Source organism: Formica exsecta, unplaced genomic scaffold, assembly GCF_003651465.1.
Source record: "Formica exsecta isolate Colony F162 unplaced genomic scaffold, ASM365146v1 scaffold11, whole genome shotgun sequence".
Classification (NCBI taxonomy): domain Eukaryota; kingdom Metazoa; phylum Arthropoda; class Insecta; order Hymenoptera; family Formicidae; genus Formica; species Formica exsecta.
Window position 1 is genome coordinate 407,914 of NW_021848439.1, and position 20,478 is coordinate 428,391.

A 20,478-nucleotide genomic window follows, 5' to 3' on the forward strand; every position below is an offset into this window, starting at 1 on the left:
AGAAGAACAGCGTGCGATTTAACGCGCGTTCTTCTCGCGAGGGGATAAACGGGGATTCTCGATAACTCGCCGATTACCCGGACGGGAACGTTTTACGAAGCGCATTACGCGACATAGTGGGCGACTAGGAGGAGGATAATCTCGATTATCGAGGCGGCGTTCGCTGGAAATTACGATCCTCGCAATCTGTCGTCGCGAATTTCGATCGAACGTGAAGGGACTTGTGAATATAATTCGATCCGCTTAATATATGATTAAATTAGTTTATACATGTAATTCGATTGAGTTTATCCATCTGCTTAAGAATTCATTTTGTCGAATTAGAGAATGTTGTTCTCAAATTACAGTATGAAATTATTTAATCATATATTAAACGAATCGAATTATTATATATTCACAAGATCTTTCACGTCTGAGTGAAATTCACGAACGATTCTCGAAATAAATATCTTAAAATCCGTCTGTCGTCGGATAATGGAAGTCCTTGCAAAGATAAATATTAAATGCGAATGTTAAAACTAATTTCCTTAAAAATTAATTAGAGCAAATCAAGAAGAGCATGTTTTCTTGAAATGACGATCTCGCAAAAGTATTATTACCAATTATTGTCAAATTTTGATTTAATCGAAAGGATTAAATTTGGAAAAAGCGAAGGGTTAAAGTTTTCATTTATTTCCCTACTTTTTAATATGTCTAATATGTTTAATCGAAAAATAGAATAACCTATTATAGTTAAAAAATATTATTCTTTAATCCGTTTATAATTTTGTCATATTTCAAAGAGAATTGCTAAATTGTGAAGCAGAAAGTTTCTTTGCGTTCTTAGCTTTATCCAGTGTTCATTCAATTTGAATTTACTCGAAAATATAATTCATTTAGAATTCTTTCTTTCTCTTTTAAACGTACGAGACGTAATGGGGTCGACCATAATCGGGTCGGCCGTGCTACCGGTGAATTTCGCGCTTAAAATTACGCGAATCCGGATAATGAGTCGCTTTTTTCCCTACGACGAACACAGCGGTGGTAAAACGGTACGCTCGTTTAAAGCGCGATACTTGAAATTTATCACTCGGCGATTCTTGCGCAGATAAATGGACAGTAAATCGCGGTATCGCGGCCCGCGCGCGACACGAGCGCGTTTCTCTTTCGCCGTCGCCCGATATCGCGAATTGGTTCAAACTATACCGAAACTTTTTTCAGATACGTGTAAAAAAAAAAATGAGAATTAGAGAGACGCACACTCGCCGCCAGTTTGCGATGAGCGGCGGAGAGGGGCGATGGGGGAAGGGGCGGGAAATGAAGCACGTGTGAACGCTGCGCGCGGCATAAAATTCGGGGCTTCCCCGTATGGCGTATGTAAATTGCGTGCAGCGCGCGCGACGCGCATGAATTTAACTGCCGCCGCATGTAAATTCACAGCGTCGGTGCATGTAAATTTTATTGCAATCAGCTATTGTAAACAGGATTACTGCGCGGATGCGACGCCGAAACCGGCAGGATCGAGCCGTCTAGTCGATGGAATCGTACGAATATTTAGGATTCGAGAACATCTGGCCGTCAATTGGCGGGGAATGCTTACTTTGCTGCTATCGAAACTAGGCATCGGTATCTGGAAACCGATGCCGAATAAAAAATATCGATGTAAATACATCAACGATCTCCTCTCATAGTTTAATTCTGAGATATGTGCCTCGTATAATTTTATTACACGGTACACACTTATTTTTATTATTCGTGATTTTACATTTTTGCATCATTCTTTTCTCGTTAAATATTACGAGCTATGTATCGACACTAGAAAATGTTTTTGGAAAGATGTCGGCTAATATATAAGTTTACATTATGTAATAGGAAATGAGGAAAATTATCTCATCAAATTTAATTCTATTCCAAGGTCATGCAATCTAGAATGCAACTTGAATAAATCCCTCTACTGGGCGTTGTCTTCCTCGTCTCTCGCGTCAGTTGTGGCGAGCGTGCGGATTCTCGAAATAAGAGAGGGACTGCATTTAATTTCGAGTAGTTGCGTTGCAAATTCAGTCGCCGGCGGTTCACAGATTGCGCTCGCAAATATTTGTACGCCGCATACGTTGAGCATTTTATCGACGCTGATATTAAATGGCGAATATTAATTAGAAGAGAGAGAGAGAGAGAGAGAAAGAGATGTCAAAAGTTGAAACTGCAAACAAAAACGAAAGCGAAAGTTATAGTTAGTTTGTATAATACACTTTATTTTGTAATATTTAATAAATTACTTTTGTATTTTCGAACTTTACAGGGAAATACAGAGAAAATATTTGAATGTTATATGTTTAAATTATCTATAGAATAAAAGAATACAACTTCCGTTGTTTTTATCATATACTATACAATTTTCTGCGGTTTTCAACTATACAAGACTGATTTCCGAAATACAAACTTTTTATCACACATGATACCTAAATTATTTGAATCTGCATAAATGTTTACATATCCCGTTCTCCTCTGCAGTTATAAACTGTGACGATAATGATCGCGTTCGTGTTCTGTTAATACTTGCCATAGTAGTTCTAATCTATATATATGCAATTATACACACACAGAATCGCTCTCAGAGCTCGATCTCACGATCTTTGGCTCCCATTTCTCTTTTGTCTGCTTTTGTGTGATTTGCAAAAATCTTGTGCTTTGGCTCTGACTCGTCGTCGTTACCGATACCGTTGTACATGTTTCCAAGCCTCGGTATTCAAAGCGCACAATTCGCAAGCGAGGCATGTAATCGACTATCTGTAAATCCTCTACAACTATCGGTGAATCCTCTACGACGGATCTATCGCAGATTCTCTATCTATCTATCTTTATCTCGGTTTCTTTTTCACGTTAAATACAGTCGAATTTCGACTTCGTATTTACTGAACTGTGCATTATAGCCAATAGAGCAAGTCATTCTCGCTGTTGGCATATCACCCCACATATACATATTCGGCGGCGTAAAACCCGATAGAATTCACGGTCGGCCCGTTGGGACAGATGGGGAGAGAAGGAAACGGATTTATTAAGTCCTACTAAATAATGCGTCGCGCCACGATACGCGGCCACATTTCGCTACGGTTTTCCTCGTAATTAACAAACAGCCGCGTTGATTTAGAACGGCATTTTTCAAATATACCAAGAAAACTTGCTCCGGAAATAACAAATATATATCGGAGGAATTTATAATAAGAATTACAATATAAAGCGCAAATCTTTAATATCTTGAAGGGGGATATTGAAGGAAGGTATTTGAACTCTTACATACTTCTGCACCATTTACGAAAATACGGTCGTTCTAATCTTGCTAATCCAATTAGGCGAAACCAATTTGCGATACATAAGCGAAGATGGGGATGAGGGACATGAAATTGGACCATGACGCCCCTTCGGTCTAGCACGATTGGCCAGGTGCAAGATCGAATCTCGACAGATCGTGCGTCGCACAAATGCGAGAGCGACCGTCTCATAATGGGGAAACGACGAAAAGTCAATCGTTACTTTTACACGTCGACCGGCATGCGGCGATATGCGCCGATCCTAAAGGAGAATTCTTCGGAGAGTCTTTCGGCGATAAAGAGGATTTAGATCGATTTAAGATTCCAATTTCCGGGGTTTTTTCGCGGGATGGGTCTTCCCTCCTTGGCAACCCCCGCGAATACAACGTCGTCGTAATCGGTGAAACGCTGCTGGCATATCGCATAGAAAAAGGGGTAAAATCGTGTTTCTCAAACTTTTCTGTAACATACCTGCTTTTTTTCTCGGTGTATTTCAATAAAATTTATGAACTTCCATATTTACACGCGCACAATTTATGATTAAATTAAGTAATTAAATAAAATTTAACAAAATGGAAAATTTAATCAGAATATATAAAAAAAAAATGACGTATTGACAACGATATATTTGTTAAAATAATTCCAATAAAATTTAATTTTGAAATTTATACGAGAGATAAAATGAAAAGAACAATAAATAATGAATTATTTATTATTCCATAGAAAAAACAAATCCAATAAAGTTTATTTCAATAATGAAAAAGTTGTTCACGAAACCAGTAGCTTGTTTTTAAATCATATTCTCGAGTTTCCCTCGCGTAGATTTGAGAAACGCTGAGGTAAAGAACGATCAGGGGCGTAAACGGACATTGCCGATACCCTATCCTAATGTGAGAAGAGGAAACAGTCGTCTTTCTCGCCGCATGAATTATCAGTCATCTTCCCCTCTCTCTCTCTCTCTCTCTCTCTCTTCCTTTAGTCCTTCATCGTTTCTTTTATCGCATTCCTAATCTGTTCTATTCTTCCTCGTTGTTCTCTGAGAACGACTGAGAGATTTTTATCCCCGACCGACGCTTACTTTTTGCTACCTCGCGCCGTATCTCCGCGCAGAGATTGTAATTTAAATTCTGGCGGTTTTACCTCTCGCGCGCCACATCGCGTTCGGAGACGTTTGTTTTATGCGTCTGTGTATGTTTGTGTGCGGATCTATGGCTCGTATATCACACGTGTGGCTAGCTCTTCGTCGAACTTTTCTTTTTTTTTTTCTGTCTTCTCGCGATTTTCTCGCAGGTCGATGTCGATCCTTATCCTTTTGGGACGTTCTTTCCGGTAAGCGTTTCGCCTGCGTGGCAGTTGCAATTTTAATTCCTACGAGTCTCTTTCTTCGAATCTCTCCTTTTTACAGAGCCAATTGTCCGCACAATTGAGTCACGGTATTGATCGCATTCGGGTTAAATTCCAGCAGTATTTACCTAGTTTTGTTTTTCCGCGATCCTTTCCAAACTCCCCTTTACGGATTCTCCATTTCCTTACCGTATTTCTTATCGTATCGGCACTCCATCTGGCTTTAGAGGCTACTTAGATTGCGGAAGATCGAGATTTAAGACAGCCAGATGGACACTACTGGTTCCCCGGATCGCAGTCGGCTAGATCCGAATTACCAATCTCCGTTCTCATCGTTTCTTTTTTGCCATCCTCGCTTCTCTTCGTATTTTCGCCCAGCCTTCCTACGCTTTCCTATCTCTCTCCTTCTGTCTCTCTGTCGCGAAGTCTCTCATTTCGTCCCCCTCTTTAACCCTCCTCCAACCACCGACTTTTTGCAGCGTATCCCATCCGCTGGAATTCTAATTTTAATTCCGCGGCTTTTGGCTTCGCCTCGCCGCAGTCTATCCGTATAATCGTCCGCAAAATTAGATAGCGAACTAATCTTGTTTCAGCGTATTCTACAAAACGCACTTTGCACTATTATACTGAAGCAATTAAAAGGTTCTTAACTCTTACAGAAATGTATTTTATTTTAAGATTCAAAAATTCAAGTTATATATTATATCGGCCAACATTCATAAATCGGAAAAAGACAATATATTATTGTATTATTGCAAGATACTATATTACTGCAATTTGTGTTTTGGTTAATGTAATGTACAATTTATTAAAAATTTGTCTGCTTTGACGAAAGCTGGATGTTATACATATCTGTAACGTCTACGATATGAATAATTTTCCAAAAATAACACAACCTTAACTTCGTAAGATGATAAATTCAAAGGATGTAGAAACACACGTCCGTGCGATAATATTTGTTTTAATAAGACTTTCAAAGTCTCTCCATCTCATACTATATCCGAGACGGCTTATGTGTTCGTCTATCCACACGTTCATACGCGTAATCTTGCTTTTATTCTGACAATGGGATACGTTCGCGACATACTTTCGAATTAGGTCGGATATTATGTGCACAATCCTTTATCCTATAACGAGCTATCCGGCTTTTAAGGTCTACTTAAATCGAGTAAGATCCAGATTTTAGTCAAGGGGGCACAGGAGCGGGGTCGGCCACCGCTAGTGCCCGGGGTTTGAGTGGATGGTCGACTCGATCCAAATTACCAGCCTCGGCTTCTTCCTCTTCTTCTTTTTTTCCCCTCTTTCATTCGTCGTCGTCCCCTCACGTCACTCCATCCCCCTTCCCTCCCACCACTTCTCTCGCCCATCTCCGTAAATATTCTTCTTTTCTTTTTACCCGACCCTCGTCTTCATTGTTGTCTTTCTTCTCCACCCTCGCCGGCAATGCTCCTTTCACCCGTCCCCAGTAAATAGCTTCCTCATTTTCATTTACTCTCTTTTTCTTTATTTACTTTTTTATATCTGCATTCTACCTCGTGTCTCTCTGACTGGTGTCGACCGCCACCAATGGCCACTGTGTGTCCCGAATATCGCGCTCGTAACCACTCCAGGATTTTCGCGTGGTTGAGATGAGGAGCTACGATATCGTCGCATTTTTCTCGTTACGTCGCGATGACATGACTGGCCCTTCTCTCGATGTTCAAGACTTTTTCCATTTATTAGATAGAGAAATAGAGACATCCATTGAGTTTATCTTAAGATTAAATCTAATGATGATTAGAGATGACGTATAATATGACTCTTACAACTTGATACACGTACGAATATTTAATTTTGAATTTTTTTAAACTGGATCGAAAGTAAATTTAAGATAAGCTAAATTTATAAGCTTTTAAGATTGACAGCGGGATATAAAGGAAATATAGGAATTTTGTTGAAAATCTAAGTAACTGCTCTTACTTTTTTACAATTTAATAATTTATTAACTGACATATCAGATTATAAGAAGAAATATTATGAGAGACCATAGATTCACAGATTATCTCGTTATCATCCTGTGTTTGACACGACAACAAAAAATTCCCCAGACAGAATCTTATGGTTTCAGCAACTGCTCTGGGATTATCTTTCGACTCCCATTCGACGCGCCGAATTACTTGTCACGACATTTTTTCTACACATGTCGTTTTTTGCCCCTTTTTGCCGATCTCCTTCGTTGATTGTTATTTGTGTTTTTCCGGGATTTCCTTCGACGCCCGCCACGACGACGGCGTCCCTTTTTGCCGCCGTCCCTTCCTTACCAGCCTCCGTCGCCTTCACTTTTTTCTTTTGTCCAATTGCTATGTACATTTTTAGCGTCCAATCTCGTCCGGCTTTGATGCTCCCTAAAGCTCTTTTCTCCTTATCTCTCCGTTCCTTTATCTAGCCTCCATCGAGCGAGAGTCTCATTTAAAGTGCATTATTATCTCCGGATTTTGTATATGTGTGTGTATGTATGTGTATATATATATATATATATATATATATATATATATAAAACGTTTCGTGTGTCGTCGACCTGCAAACGATAGAATGCAGAATTAAATATTTCTTCGACCAACTTAACCGTCCTTTTTCCTTCTTCTTCGTCAATTCTTCATTCTCTTTTTGACTATGGTCTTCTTTCTCCTTCTCTCTCGTTATAATTCACTATTCCATTCTGCTTTCCTTTCGAGCCCGTCGCCTTTGCTCACTATAAATTACTCTTTCGTTACCCAGGGCGTACTAATCGATCTCGCTCGCGCCTTTATCTTTCCACTGAAACTTTCGACCGCACCCCCGTTCCATTCCCTTGCCTCTGCATCCTCTTCCAACCCCACTCTGTCGACGGCGCGTCCATATTCCGCCTCTCCTGGATGGTCTGCGGTCCATCGAGTCTAAGATCCAGATCTCCGTGGAAATACCTTCGTCTAGAACCCTCCGGACCATCCCCGGCTCTTCACGACCTTTCGTTCTCTCGACCATCCCCTGCTTCTACGCTCTTCAGGCACTACGCTGCACTCTCGTCTTTTCCCTCCCCCTTTCACTCTACGTCTCGTCGTCGTTTCTTTTTCTTTCTCTCCCGCTTTTTTTTCCATCCCGCTCTCGTCTTTTTCCATCCACCCTCGTCTCCGCCTTCTCGTAAGGAAGGTCGTAATTGGCCCTTCGGCCACGAGCGACCGCGGCGGAAAGCAGCCGGCAGAGCGAACTCTCCGGATAGAGTGGGAAAGGATTGGGGGTTGTGCGGGATAGGGTAATAGCGGCGGTGGTAGCGGTGGCGAGAGAGATCCTCGGGAGTGTCTACCCTATATCACGGGGACTGCTAGGAAGTACAAGGGACACGGGGCTCTTCCTTCTATCCTCCTGGGAGCGAGCCGGCCATCTCGTCGCTCTGAACTTTACCCGGGGGGTGAGATATGCAGAAATTAAATATTCATTCGGGTTACCGGCCCCACAGTCCTTGTTTCTCTCTCTCTCTCTCTCTCTCTCTCTCTCTCTCTCTCTCATTTTCCATTTTCTCACTCTCGCGTATGTATCGTCTTCCCTGACTCTTTTTCTTCTAACCCTTCCTGGAAGTAATGCTCTGGCTCGAGGCCAGTTCCGTCGAGCCCTCCGTGTTCGACATTCTCTCGTCTCGGCATCACATGCATCGTTGAAAGATGTGGAACGATGGTATGCACAAATATATGGATGTCCTAAAAATCGCTCATATTAAAAAAAAAAAAATGCTAGGGGTAAAAATGAAAAGGGCGATAAATTTTACATTACAAATGTGATTGAACAGCAATGAATTTGATCAGTATAATTTCCGCACTGGCAATTACATATTTAAATCTAATTTAGAATTTTTCACATAGAAATTTAATACACTCTCGCGCGTTATTTATGAAAATATTTAATATTGAAATGTATGTAGAGAGAAATTTAATACGGTGAGCTACGCGTTCAAAAGACACTTAAATTCAACTCGACCACGGAACAATCTGCGTTCCACTTTTGCAACATCCTGTATACAAGTACCATCATCCTCCCGCGTATCCGTGATCCTCTCGTTGTCCCGCTTTCTTTTCTCAGAGTCCGACGACTTCCATGGAATCGGGACCGCGACGCGCATATTGCGCCAGAAATAACGTACCTGTTGAACCAGCCACCGACTTCGATGAAATAATGACGAGTGGCTTATGCGCCGTCTGCAGCCACCGCCGGCGGCATCGGGGACGATAACAGGTCGGGAGACGGTGAAAGGGGTGAGGGGGAGCAGAATGCAGACGTGCTGCGTCGCGCAATGTGCCTCGGTCTCTGCTCCCTCTCGCTATAACCGACAAAGTATTCTCCGTCAACGTAGAATTGCGTCGCGTTCTCTCTACACTCTTCATCCCGAACGCATCCTGCGGGATGAACGCGGGCTACGGTTTCGAGGAGACGAAACGCGTCGTTCGGGATAAAAGGATTTGTTTTACTACGCTGCGGCGAAGCGGGAAGCGAAGACAGGGGCGAGATTTGAATAGCGCCGTGCCGTTGTATAACGACGAAACGTTAAATTGTCGGAATCGCGGGACCAATAATTTGCACCACCGCCGACGTCGTTGCGATGTTTTACGACCAGAATTGCTTTCTCGACTACCTTTGACTTCTGTCTGCTTTCTAGAAAATTCTAGAACTCTAAATGCGTTTATAAATAGTGAAGTTTTCGCTGAAGATCATGGCGTGAAGAAAAAGAGAAGTTAAGATTACAATTAAAAGTTAAAGTTAAAAAAACGTATCGATACTATGAAAAAATATTGGAACAGAAAATATTGTTTTATAAAGTTTTAAAAGTAATTGATTAATCCAAATGATTAAATAAAATATTCATATAATCTTGATTATACGTTTCTTTCAAATAAAAGAATAGCAACTTTGGAATCTTCAATAACTTGTATATACGAAGAAACACAGTTTTTGTATTAATTCATCGTAATTTAATTTCTATTTATACGCGAGACATTCCTTCTAGGATAAGTAAGAAAACTGTGATCACAGATTGTAGAAATTACAGATTCATATTTCTCTATCCGAGATCCGAGGAATGGAAATGTCTAGTCCGTTTATTCCACGCGACAAGATTTCTAATTACGCGAGTCTAATCCAGTCGCGAGTATTTTCTCCGGTAAGAATTGATAACTACTTTTCCCTTTCTCCCTTTCAATTATCATGATTAACATTCTACGATGATGGATTCGTGATTATTAAGTATTGAGATTAAAATATTATTGAAATTTTTTTAAGAAAAAATTAAGAAAATAAGTTTAGTAAGTCACGTCATATTTTAAATATTAAACTCCAGAGTTTTAACAAAATATGATATAACAATTTTGGTAATAAATAGTAACTCGCGTCAAATTAGACTTTCAAAATTTTTTAAGTGAATTTTCGCATCTTTTTAATAGCTAGAATTATTTCTCTTTCTCAAATCTATGTAAATCTTTAGGACTATAGTAAATACACGTATAGATTTCTGCGAAGAAAAAAGAAACCTTTCAATGATGGAGTTTATAATGCTTTTTTACACAATTTATTTACAATCTTTGTTATATCAAATCTTTAGCTGTCAATAACTTGCCGTTATAAAAACGGATGACTAATGTTACGATGATTCGATACTATACTCTAGCGCGATGAATTCTTCATAGATATAAAAATGCATAAGAAAATAAAATTCTTTTCGAATGTTCCGGCTTCCTGCCGATGACGGTAATATCTCGATTCCTATCCTATGATGATCTCACGTACCTGTTTCACGACATCGTTTCAATGCCGATTCGAGAATGTAACGATTCGTTGGAATGCGCGCTATTTCCGCATTTGTGATTCATCGTCGCCGATTCGTTATTTCAACCATTTTATTGCGGTTACTGCAGAAAAGAGTTATATAAAAATAAAAGTAGAATGTTGAAACTTATCAGTTTGTTAGATAATTTTATTGCATTTGTATTTTATTTCAGAAAAAGTTGCCTATATTACTTAATGTAGCGCGTTTTATTATTGCTCTTTGCCTTTTAACTCATCTATTCTTTATATATACATACGTATATAGGTAATTACAAATTGATTTCATAATAAAATTATTGATAATAAAATGGATTAGAAGTTGTGACTTACACGATGAAGATTTTAGCTACCAAGAAATTTAAAATTTTGATGAAAAATGAACTTTTAATCTTCCAAGAAATTTATAGATAATCGATGCAAAATGTAGAATGCGCCCATCTTATAATGAGAAACTTTATAATACTGGAGAAAGACGCATTAATCTTTTAAAATATATGATAATATATATAATATTATCTATAATATATATAATATATGAAAATATATATAATCATTTAAAATATATATTGCCTAAAATCATGGATGTTTTGCATAATTTCTGTTCGATAACGAAAGGGTTAATAATTCGACAAGCTGACTTCTCGTGCTTCAACCGGGGGTCGTAACGGACCGGCCGGTGATCATGTCGCGCGTTTCACGGCACGGTTTGAATTTCGACTTGAATGCGAGCCAATATGGGATACATAATCCGCGCCGACCATTAGTTTCGCCTTTATGAGGCAAATGAACTATGCCCGCGCTTATAAGATCGTGGAGTTTACATTTTTAACGATGGAACACGTTCGCCCCCGACAGTGTGCGTCGAGAATTTGCTTTGCGGCGGGCGAACGAGCGAGCGAGCGAACGAAACCGCAACGATCGATTTCTCCGCATTTAGAAGAGCGTTTCGCGAGATAGATAGATTTAACCCTAGAGCAAGGTTCTGATTTGTTACCATGGCGCACTGAGAACGGATCGATCCAGCTATTGCAAATTTATATTCTTTATTATTGAAAAAAAATATATACTTATTTTGACAAGTAACTTATTTGTAACAATTTATATGAAAAATATATATATAATTTAAAAAAATAATATATATAAGTTATATTTATAAAAGTTTTGAGTACGAGAAAATTATTGTTTAACTAATGTTTGGTAGAAGATTCAAATATATACACAAGCGAGACGGTTTAGTTTGCGATAGTGTTAGTAATATAGATAATTTCAGAGTTGGTAATAAAGGGAAATTCTCTCTCCTTCTCTCTATTGTATTACAATCGGTTTTGCACTCCTCTATAATATCGATATATCGGTATCCCAATGAGACCCTAGCATTGTCGACTGCGACGACGCGGTTAAAGGTATTTCCCGTCGACAAGGGATGGACTTTAACTAGTTAAAGCCACTTTCAGTAAGAGTCGCATTGCCATAACCTCTTTACGGAATTACGACCCTTATGGAAAATTTCGAAGGAATTGATCGGCGACGAACAGAAACTCATTAAATTAATTTGCCGCAAGAGCGATACCGTCACCGACGCAATTATAAAATTTATTAAATTCTAAAATTATGTAGCTCGCAGAAAATGATTAGTGTACATCTCCCTTATCGTTCAACTAATATTATTTGATTAAATATATATTATATAGTATATATCCCTCGCAATAATTATTCATTCACTAATTATTACAATTGGATTTGATTTCAGAGCCATCAACAGAGACGAGGCGAACAGCAGGAAACCCGCCAGGTAAATTTTCAGACCATCTTCAATTTTTTTTCCTCTATTTTTTCTCAGCATCAGGAGGACGATTTTTATTAGAAATAAAAGTTGAAATACTTTTAACTTTTCAAAGCCAAATTAAAGAGACAAATATAAATTCGATAATATCACTTTTACATGTATCATTATTAAAACTATTAATACGTATATAAATTTCCGACACTACTATTTCATAGCAGTCGCGAAATCGATGTCTGATTAAATTGACATAACATTGTTTGCCGTTACTTCGCTGTAACGTCGTATGATTGTATATGTACAGCAAACGTCGGCGGAGACAGTCGCCAAAGTTCAAAGTAATTTCGGTACACGCGGCAAAACGTTTAGCACAGATTCCTTAGCGTCCATTGACGATCCCGGAAACACGTCCGCAGCATTGTTTGAGTTTCGATTTGAATGCGGTCCAATATGTACCGCGTGGTACATAGTCGTCTATATTAGCTTCTCATTTGCCTGCTACACGTGATGTTACCAATGCTACGAGCGAGAGAGAAAGAGAGAGAGAGAGAGGCCAATTAAATTAACTAATAATACGCATCGTAATCACCTTACATCGCGTGGCATTCGATCAATTACCAATTATATAATAGAGAACCGATAAATTAACAAGGGTCATTAAGTGTCGAGAATTATTGTATAAAAATGTAATTAATTTTAATGACCATTAGCAAAATAATTTTGGTTATTTTTAGACATAAGTTATAATGTAACTGAATTATATGACGAAAAATAACATGGAATCGAGATATCTGAAATCTCCGAGTACGATCGAAGATATCAACTTTTCTTCAAAAATCAAAATTGCTATCTTCTCAAAGTTGTCGACTCAATAAAATCTTTATTTTGCTCTCCACTCATCAGACTACACGCTATAATATAAAAGCAGCTTTCTCATTTTAAATCTGATCGCGCAGAACGTTTAGATAAGATGAATCAGATTACGTCGCGATATAAAACCTGAGTTATCGTTTCCGATTTTATTACGTAAAATTTTCAGATAAGAAAAGCAGTAGGTCGAATCGCTGGGGTTAATAGCGATTCGGTAACATATTACCGAAGCTTTCCGGATACGCATTTTTCGTGAGGGCATCGTCGTCTCGTTTCGACTTGAACTCGAGCCAATACGCGAACCGCTGTTTTGCCCTCGAGAACGTGGCGAATCACGTCGTAAGGACGATCGTTACGGCGATTCACGATAAAATCCTTATTCCACGGCTCGCCGCCGCCGTTGCCGTCGAGGATGAGAGAAGCAAAACCGCTTTCTTAAATATTATTCGCCCCCGAGCGTTCTATTATTCCACGCGAGACGGGAGTGGCCAGGAATTCGATCTCGCTACAACAGAGGATTTCCGTCGGATACAACTCGGCTCTCTCTCCGTTTTTTTTTTTTTTTTTTCGTCCCTGGTTCCTCCTCTTTTTTTGTTCTTTCTCTCGACATTCCTATCGACGCGGATCGAATCGGCAGAATTATGTTGTTGCGCCGACGAAACGAGATATTCCGTTTCTCGCCTTCGACGGGTGCTCTAGTGTTTTATGTAAAGACCGAACAATTTTATTCCATGTCCTCGACTATAGTCTTTTCTCTTTTCTACCTGCCCTTTTCTTTTTCTCCCTTTCCCTCTTCTTTAGGGACCTCTCCTTCCTTCGATGCCATAAATTTCACCCGCGTTACCTACCTACCTACCTACCACCCCCTTGTGTTACGCGCCCATATATTCCGATATCCTAGAACTCAACCTTGTTCCCGCAACCCATTCCGAAGCACTCCCGCGGTTACTTTGGCTCGCCCATCTTATATACGTATATATCCCGAATTCCGATATCGCGACCGCAGTGTTGTATAGATACATTCGGCAACTATATCTTCGTGCGTCAAGTAGGATGGATGAGGCTTTCAATTTCATCATCGTTTCGGACATTTACAACGGCGCGTTTACTTTGTTTATTTAATCATATCAGAACCAAGAAGCTCGATTTATAACATGATGGATTAAAAGTATGTAAGCTAATTGTTATCTAATTGTGAAAATTATAAATAAATATTATGAGAGATAGATATATTTAATCAATTTTGATAAATTTGGATAATCGACGATTCTAAGATATAAAGAAATAAATTTTATTAATAATATATAGCCTTTTTATTCGTAAATTTATTTTTTGCCAAGGAAAAGATATGATGTATGAAATAGATGTCACACTAACGACGATCTATTATAACGCCACAGCCCGATATTATAAAAACTCGTCATCCATCTACTGACCGAACTTTTTAATACGCTCTTTTTTCTAAAAGCTCACATTTCCCTTGCTTCGTTTTTGCGTGCATTTGGTGGAACGTCAACAACGACGTGTCGTCCTTCGCTTTTAATTTACTAGACGAGGTCGATTCCCTCATACATCTCTCCTAGAAACGATTTTCATTCTATTTGCTTGGCCGCCGTTTAACTGCCGCGCGCTATTAAACCATCGCAATACGATGTATGCGCCAAGAAACTGTATTTTTCTCATCTTTGATTTTTCCGAGAGGGACTCTGTTCTATTTGTACAGTTGCCATCCTATTCCGTACGAATCTCTTTTCCACCTCACCGGACATTCCGATATCCCAGTGCTTAACCTTGTTCCCCAAACCCATTTCGAAGCTTTCTTTCCTAGTTTTACACCCTTCTTTCTTTTTGCTTTTTTTATTTATTTAGCGCAAAATTCCACAGTCAAATTCCGCGTCAATTCGGTGGATCAATAATTTTAGAATCTTCATTATTTGTGACATCTAAAATTTGAATAGTCACAGCTTGTAAGATCAATCTCTTTAATCTTTATTTTCGATGATATATAATCTTATCTTTTTTTTTTTTTTTTGATAATGCAAAATATATTATTTTCTTTATATTAAATTTGAAATTTACGTTCAAGGATTGATTATTTTGATAATATACATTCTCGTTAATACCTATGTTAATCTTCTCGTGTGTCATATCTCTTAATATATACTTGTATAAATTTTCTGCAGATCTTGAATGACGTGATCTTTTAGGTACGATAAATTACTTTCTTCTTAATTTGATCCGATATTCGATCAGGTGATTCTTAGCTTTCTCGCCAATGCATTCGCCTTTTTTTAACGAGGAGAATCCATTCGACGATTTCTGTAATCCGTAATCCACTCGATTCTCGCTAGTCGGCGTGAAATTTCAATACCAAATCGATCCTCGCTGTCGCGGCTTTATTGCCTGCTACGCGCGCGATATCGATTTCGACCGTCGTTGCGACAATTACGATTGACGCTTCGATACACGATTGAGGTGCGGCCTGATCGGATTCTCGCGTTGACGTTGCTGTTGCTTTCAACAATGACTTTGCCTAACTATAATCCACTCATCTCGCGACTTTGAATTCCATCGCAATGAAAAGATACACCTTACTTCTTGCCAGTAGCATAACCAACGAGCTCGCAAATCTCAGGGGAGACCTAGTGCCGAAAACAGGAATGAGGGAAAAAAAGGAAAGCAAAAAAAAAAAGGGGGAAAAAAAGAAAGAGAGAGGGAGAAAAATAGATCTGTTTATTATTCTGGAACAAGCCCCATCAGAACAAGAATAATACAAGAACGGAGAATGTAAAGGATACAAAGCAGTGAACGGTAAACATCGAAATGATAAAAATCGAAAGATAAATAAGAAAAAAAAAAAAAGATAAAAGATAAATATGATATACCGGTGCAAAAATATTTATTTTATATGAGAATCGTATAAAAGAGACTCACCCTCACTCGAAGAATATCAAGTAGTAATATATTTAAAACAATGAAGCAAAGTCATGCGCACATTCGAGAATGCTTAGGAATAACTTAAATAATTTAAAGAGAAAGGAAGAGAAAATGACAAATCGAAACAGGATGAAAAGCAAAGGGTAAAATAACCGAGATTGTAGTTGTCCGAAACACTAAAAGATCCTTTAGCTTCTTCTGCAGCGGAGAGTGCACTAAATGTGAGTTTCTCTTACGTCACTGTCTCTTGCATTCGCACTCAAATATTCGGGCAGCGTCATAAATTTTATTCCACTATCGTATATATCCCATGTGCCGTTCGCTATTTTGCCCCATGAATTCCGATATCCTAGAACTTAACCTTGTTCCCGCAATCCATTCTACAATTCTTTCATTTATTCCGAACCGGCTTTTTCGATACCGCACTTGCGCGCGCACATTGCACTTCTACGAAAGAAATATATCCGACCTGACGTTTACGTCGACACTTTCCACGCTCTCTCTCTCTCTTTCTCTCTTTTTCTCTCTATTTCTCGTTGTAATTCTATAACGTGACCATTGGAAAGAATTCTGTGCGAAAATCCATTTTCGACGAGCCCGCAAAAAAAAACGACAAATCCAGCTATTGATAAATCTATGTATGTATATTGATAATTATATATTTCAACTCTCAAGCTATAATAAAGTTCTAATAAAGTAGAATGAAATAAATATATGATGGAAGAAATATACAGAAAATGTTTTCAACATTTTCTAAAATTTTCTAAAAGAAAATATAAAACATCTTTCTTGATATAGTTAGATATAAGATTGATTTTATATACGTTTAGACTGCAGTAAATTTCCGATATTGTGCAAAATGATATAATTGATACGCAGAGATGAAAGACTATATTTTTTTATTTATACTACTGGCACATATATTAATGCACGCTTTTCACTGCTACTGGAATTGTCATCTTCTTATCTATTGTAAATTATTTGCATTAAGCAAATGTCAGAGGAAACTGGAAAATGCATATCCAATGCCGGTTATTGACAGATTTGTCAATAATGTTTTTGCGCGCGCGATTATAAGTAATATTAATAGGTGACAAAATAGTTATGAAAGATGTCTACTCTATCGAAGAATTGCTACAATCGATTACCGCGACATCCACAAATAGTTAATGAACTGTATCGAGTGATGGACTAGTATTTACCGGTTAAAGCGTCAAAATAGCGAAATATCATTCTTCGACAGGATACACGTCGTTACAGCTGTCGGATCCGCTTCAATCAAATCTCCGACAAACTTCAACCAACGTTGAATTCTTGACAGCGTGGCTGAAATAAACTTCACTCTTTCGGAAAAGTCGAAACACGAGTGCTGTCGTGCACCGAGTGATTTTTCTTCCTACTATATTCTCTTTNNCTTTCCCTCCTGCCTGCCTGACTCCACCCTCTTATCGCGGGAGCTCGTTCCGTTTGTGCCATAAATCCTATCTGGTTGCGAACACACCGGTCCTGTTACTCTTGCCTGTTCAAAATCCGCTATGAACATCCCGCAGTATCCTCGAACTTAACCTTATTTCTGTCTGTCTCTCGTTTATTTTGGCTTAACTTTCCGGACACGCCGAATCCCATGACGTTCCGTTCCCCGGGGAGAACGTAACCTGTTTGTAGGTCTCCGGTATACGCGCGACGGTCATCGGCGACTCGATCGTTTTACGACCAGTAGAAATTATTGAAAAACGATCCAGTTTCTCCATCTCTTGCCGCTCCTCTTTTCTACGCTTAATGAATAAAATGTAAGGAACGAATTTCTTTAGTGGCGAGCAAATTCTACAGCAAATCCTTAGATGCATTTTCGCGAAATCTGTGTGACGAGAAACTAACTCAAACGAAATAAATTTAAGTAAAATAAAAGGCACTTATATAATAGAACTGAAAATAAATTACGTGGCGGCGTCAGAGAGCATGAATTAATTGTTTACTTTCTAAATTTTTTATGTAACAACAAATTGAATGCCAGAGAAATTACTGCAATGTAGATTTTACAATATTTCTGACAATTGACCGTGTGCTGCTGCTGTTGCGAGTGAAAATTGACAAAATAATAGGAGCCGTCTATCCGCGCGAGAATAACGGAATAATTCAGGATCCGCGCGCGGTCTCCGACTTTGGCCAGTTGTTGCGGATATGCCATCGCAAATCACATCCCATCGTATCACGGAGTTCACCGGCGTGCACCGCCACGTCACTGCGGGTACAAACTATTGGATTACAACGGGCGACGTTCTCGACGTGCGCGCGGACGTCAGCCCGGATATATTCTCCCCTGCCGAAAAGGGCCGCGCTAAGGAAGTTACCGTGTTGCGTAAGCCGCGTGCAATTCCGTCCCCGTACGTGTCCCGACGTTCCGGAACACAGACTGCCAGCCGGTGTTCCTGTAATCAACGATGATGTTTCCCCGCTTATCTCCGTGCGAGACCCACGCAACTGTCACGACGTCGTTGCGACGACTTTCTGTGATCTCGGATAAAGGGCCGCTCGAGAGAAAGAGAAAGACGATCCTCTCCGGGTGACTTTACGAGGAGGGATTACTGTGGCATTAGCAGCTAAGTGTTTCGTTAAAGAGAGAGATAAATTCGAGCCTCTTCGTGTCGAATTATTCACGGTTCTGTGGCGTCGCGTGGTTTTCTGGATCAAGATATCTGTATTAATATGTCGCATTTAGAGCTCCCGTATGCGCGATCACATATATCATTCCCATCTCGCGTACTATATTAAATAAAAGTCTGGATCTGACTGTATTTAGTACGATATATACGGGAAATATGTAAACTTCTGCTTTAAATTTAACGCACGTCTTAAATTCCGTCGTCGGAAGAGAGAGAGATAAAATCGGCCGTTTATTATCGATGATATTCTTAAAGCAGAAAGCACACACAATTCTCCATATCGCGGAAACGCGATTCTCTTAAATGAAATTTTCCTCCTCCACATCGAAGGGGGACGAAGAAACTCATCTTATTACTGTTTATCGGTACTTTGCGCGCTGCATCCCGCAGAGTTCGAGCTTTATCTTAATAGAAAACTCCAATATCCACGATTATCTTAATAAGCCAGACCGCGTCAGCGAGAGTCATCGGCTCTATGCGCAATCGACCCGCGATCTGTATCCGCTTCAAAATTGCGTAACCTCGTTCTCTCCCGCACGGGCAAGCAAGCAGGCAGGCAGGCTCAAAACTTTCCTGTTTACCCCGGGCACGGCTACGTCGGCGAGCTCCTTTCCCGTGGGATCACGCCGCACCACGGGTATATGTGTGGGTGTATATATATATATATATATATATATATTGTCCAGACCAGTACACATATACATATATGTGTACTGTATTGGAGAGAGGCCGTGTTCGTCTGCGGTAATCGAATCTCTCGCGCTTTTCGAAAGGTACGCGTTTTTTTTTCTACCCGTCCGCGATCATTATCTCCAATTTTCTCGCTTCGATTCGGCGCGGTGTTTTCCAAAGCGCGAACCAGTCCCCGATATCGGCGCGGAGAACTGCACAATAATGTAACAATGTAATAATGGAGGTCACCCAGGCGAGGTGGTGCACCCAGACCGTACCGAGGACCGTATTGCATCCGAGAGAGCAATACGCGCCGCCCTTTTATACATTTGGAGCCTGGTACTGGTATTCTCTCGAACTTGCGCGGCGAGAGAGCTCGTTCTCCAACATCGAATCTCGCTCGTTTATTCCGGTTTGACTTTGCTCTGTATAACGGAACAACGCGACCGCTCCGGGGAATTGCAGATCGCGGGACCCTCAAAGTCCGCCCGTCTCGCTAAACCAATAATGTACTCTGGCTTCACAAAGGATACCGGCAAGCTCGCGCAATATCGATCTGATAATTAATTCTTTCGACCGGAAATTATCGTGTGAGTCCGTATGTCGATCACGCGTAAGATTCGATCCATCGCAATGAATACATTTTATAATAAATTGATCTTAAATTCAATCTCTAGGTTGCATAAACGTAAACTTTCACACATTTCGTAGATGATTGAAAATTTATACTTAATTATTTTCTACTCGCGAGAATAAACGATGCAGCGTATAGGAGCAATAATTGTCAGAATAATTGTGACAGTGAGATGAGAATAATGCTGTGGAATATTGTTCGGCGATCAAACTAATATATCCGTGGTCAAGCATGATGACAACGCATCTAACAATCGTCATAAACTTATGATAAAATCATGATTATTCATTTATTGGAAATATTGCGATATCATTCAATTCGACGTCACAATTGCTCTGATTTATATATTAGGAAAATTGTACTTCAGTTTTACATTCATCCAATCGTAATTTCTTCAATATTTATTCAATTAATATTAATATATCTCTTCTTTTTTTAAGAAATATACTTACATATATA

General features: G+C 39.4%; 1 protein-coding gene across 2 annotated transcripts in view; it reads left to right on the forward strand.

The window, feature by feature from the left end:
- The window catches only part of LOC115236181 (insulin-like growth factor-binding protein complex acid labile subunit), a 221,728-nt gene that overhangs the window by 145,143 nt on the left and 56,107 nt on the right, over positions 1-20,478 (forward strand). For both annotated transcript variants that reach the window (XM_029808480.1, XM_029808472.1), the window contains exon 4: positions 12,211-12,252. In XM_029808480.1, coding sequence (XP_029664340.1) covers positions 12,211-12,252 — 42 coding nt within the window. The remainder of the gene's footprint in view (positions 1-12,210; positions 12,253-20,478) is intronic.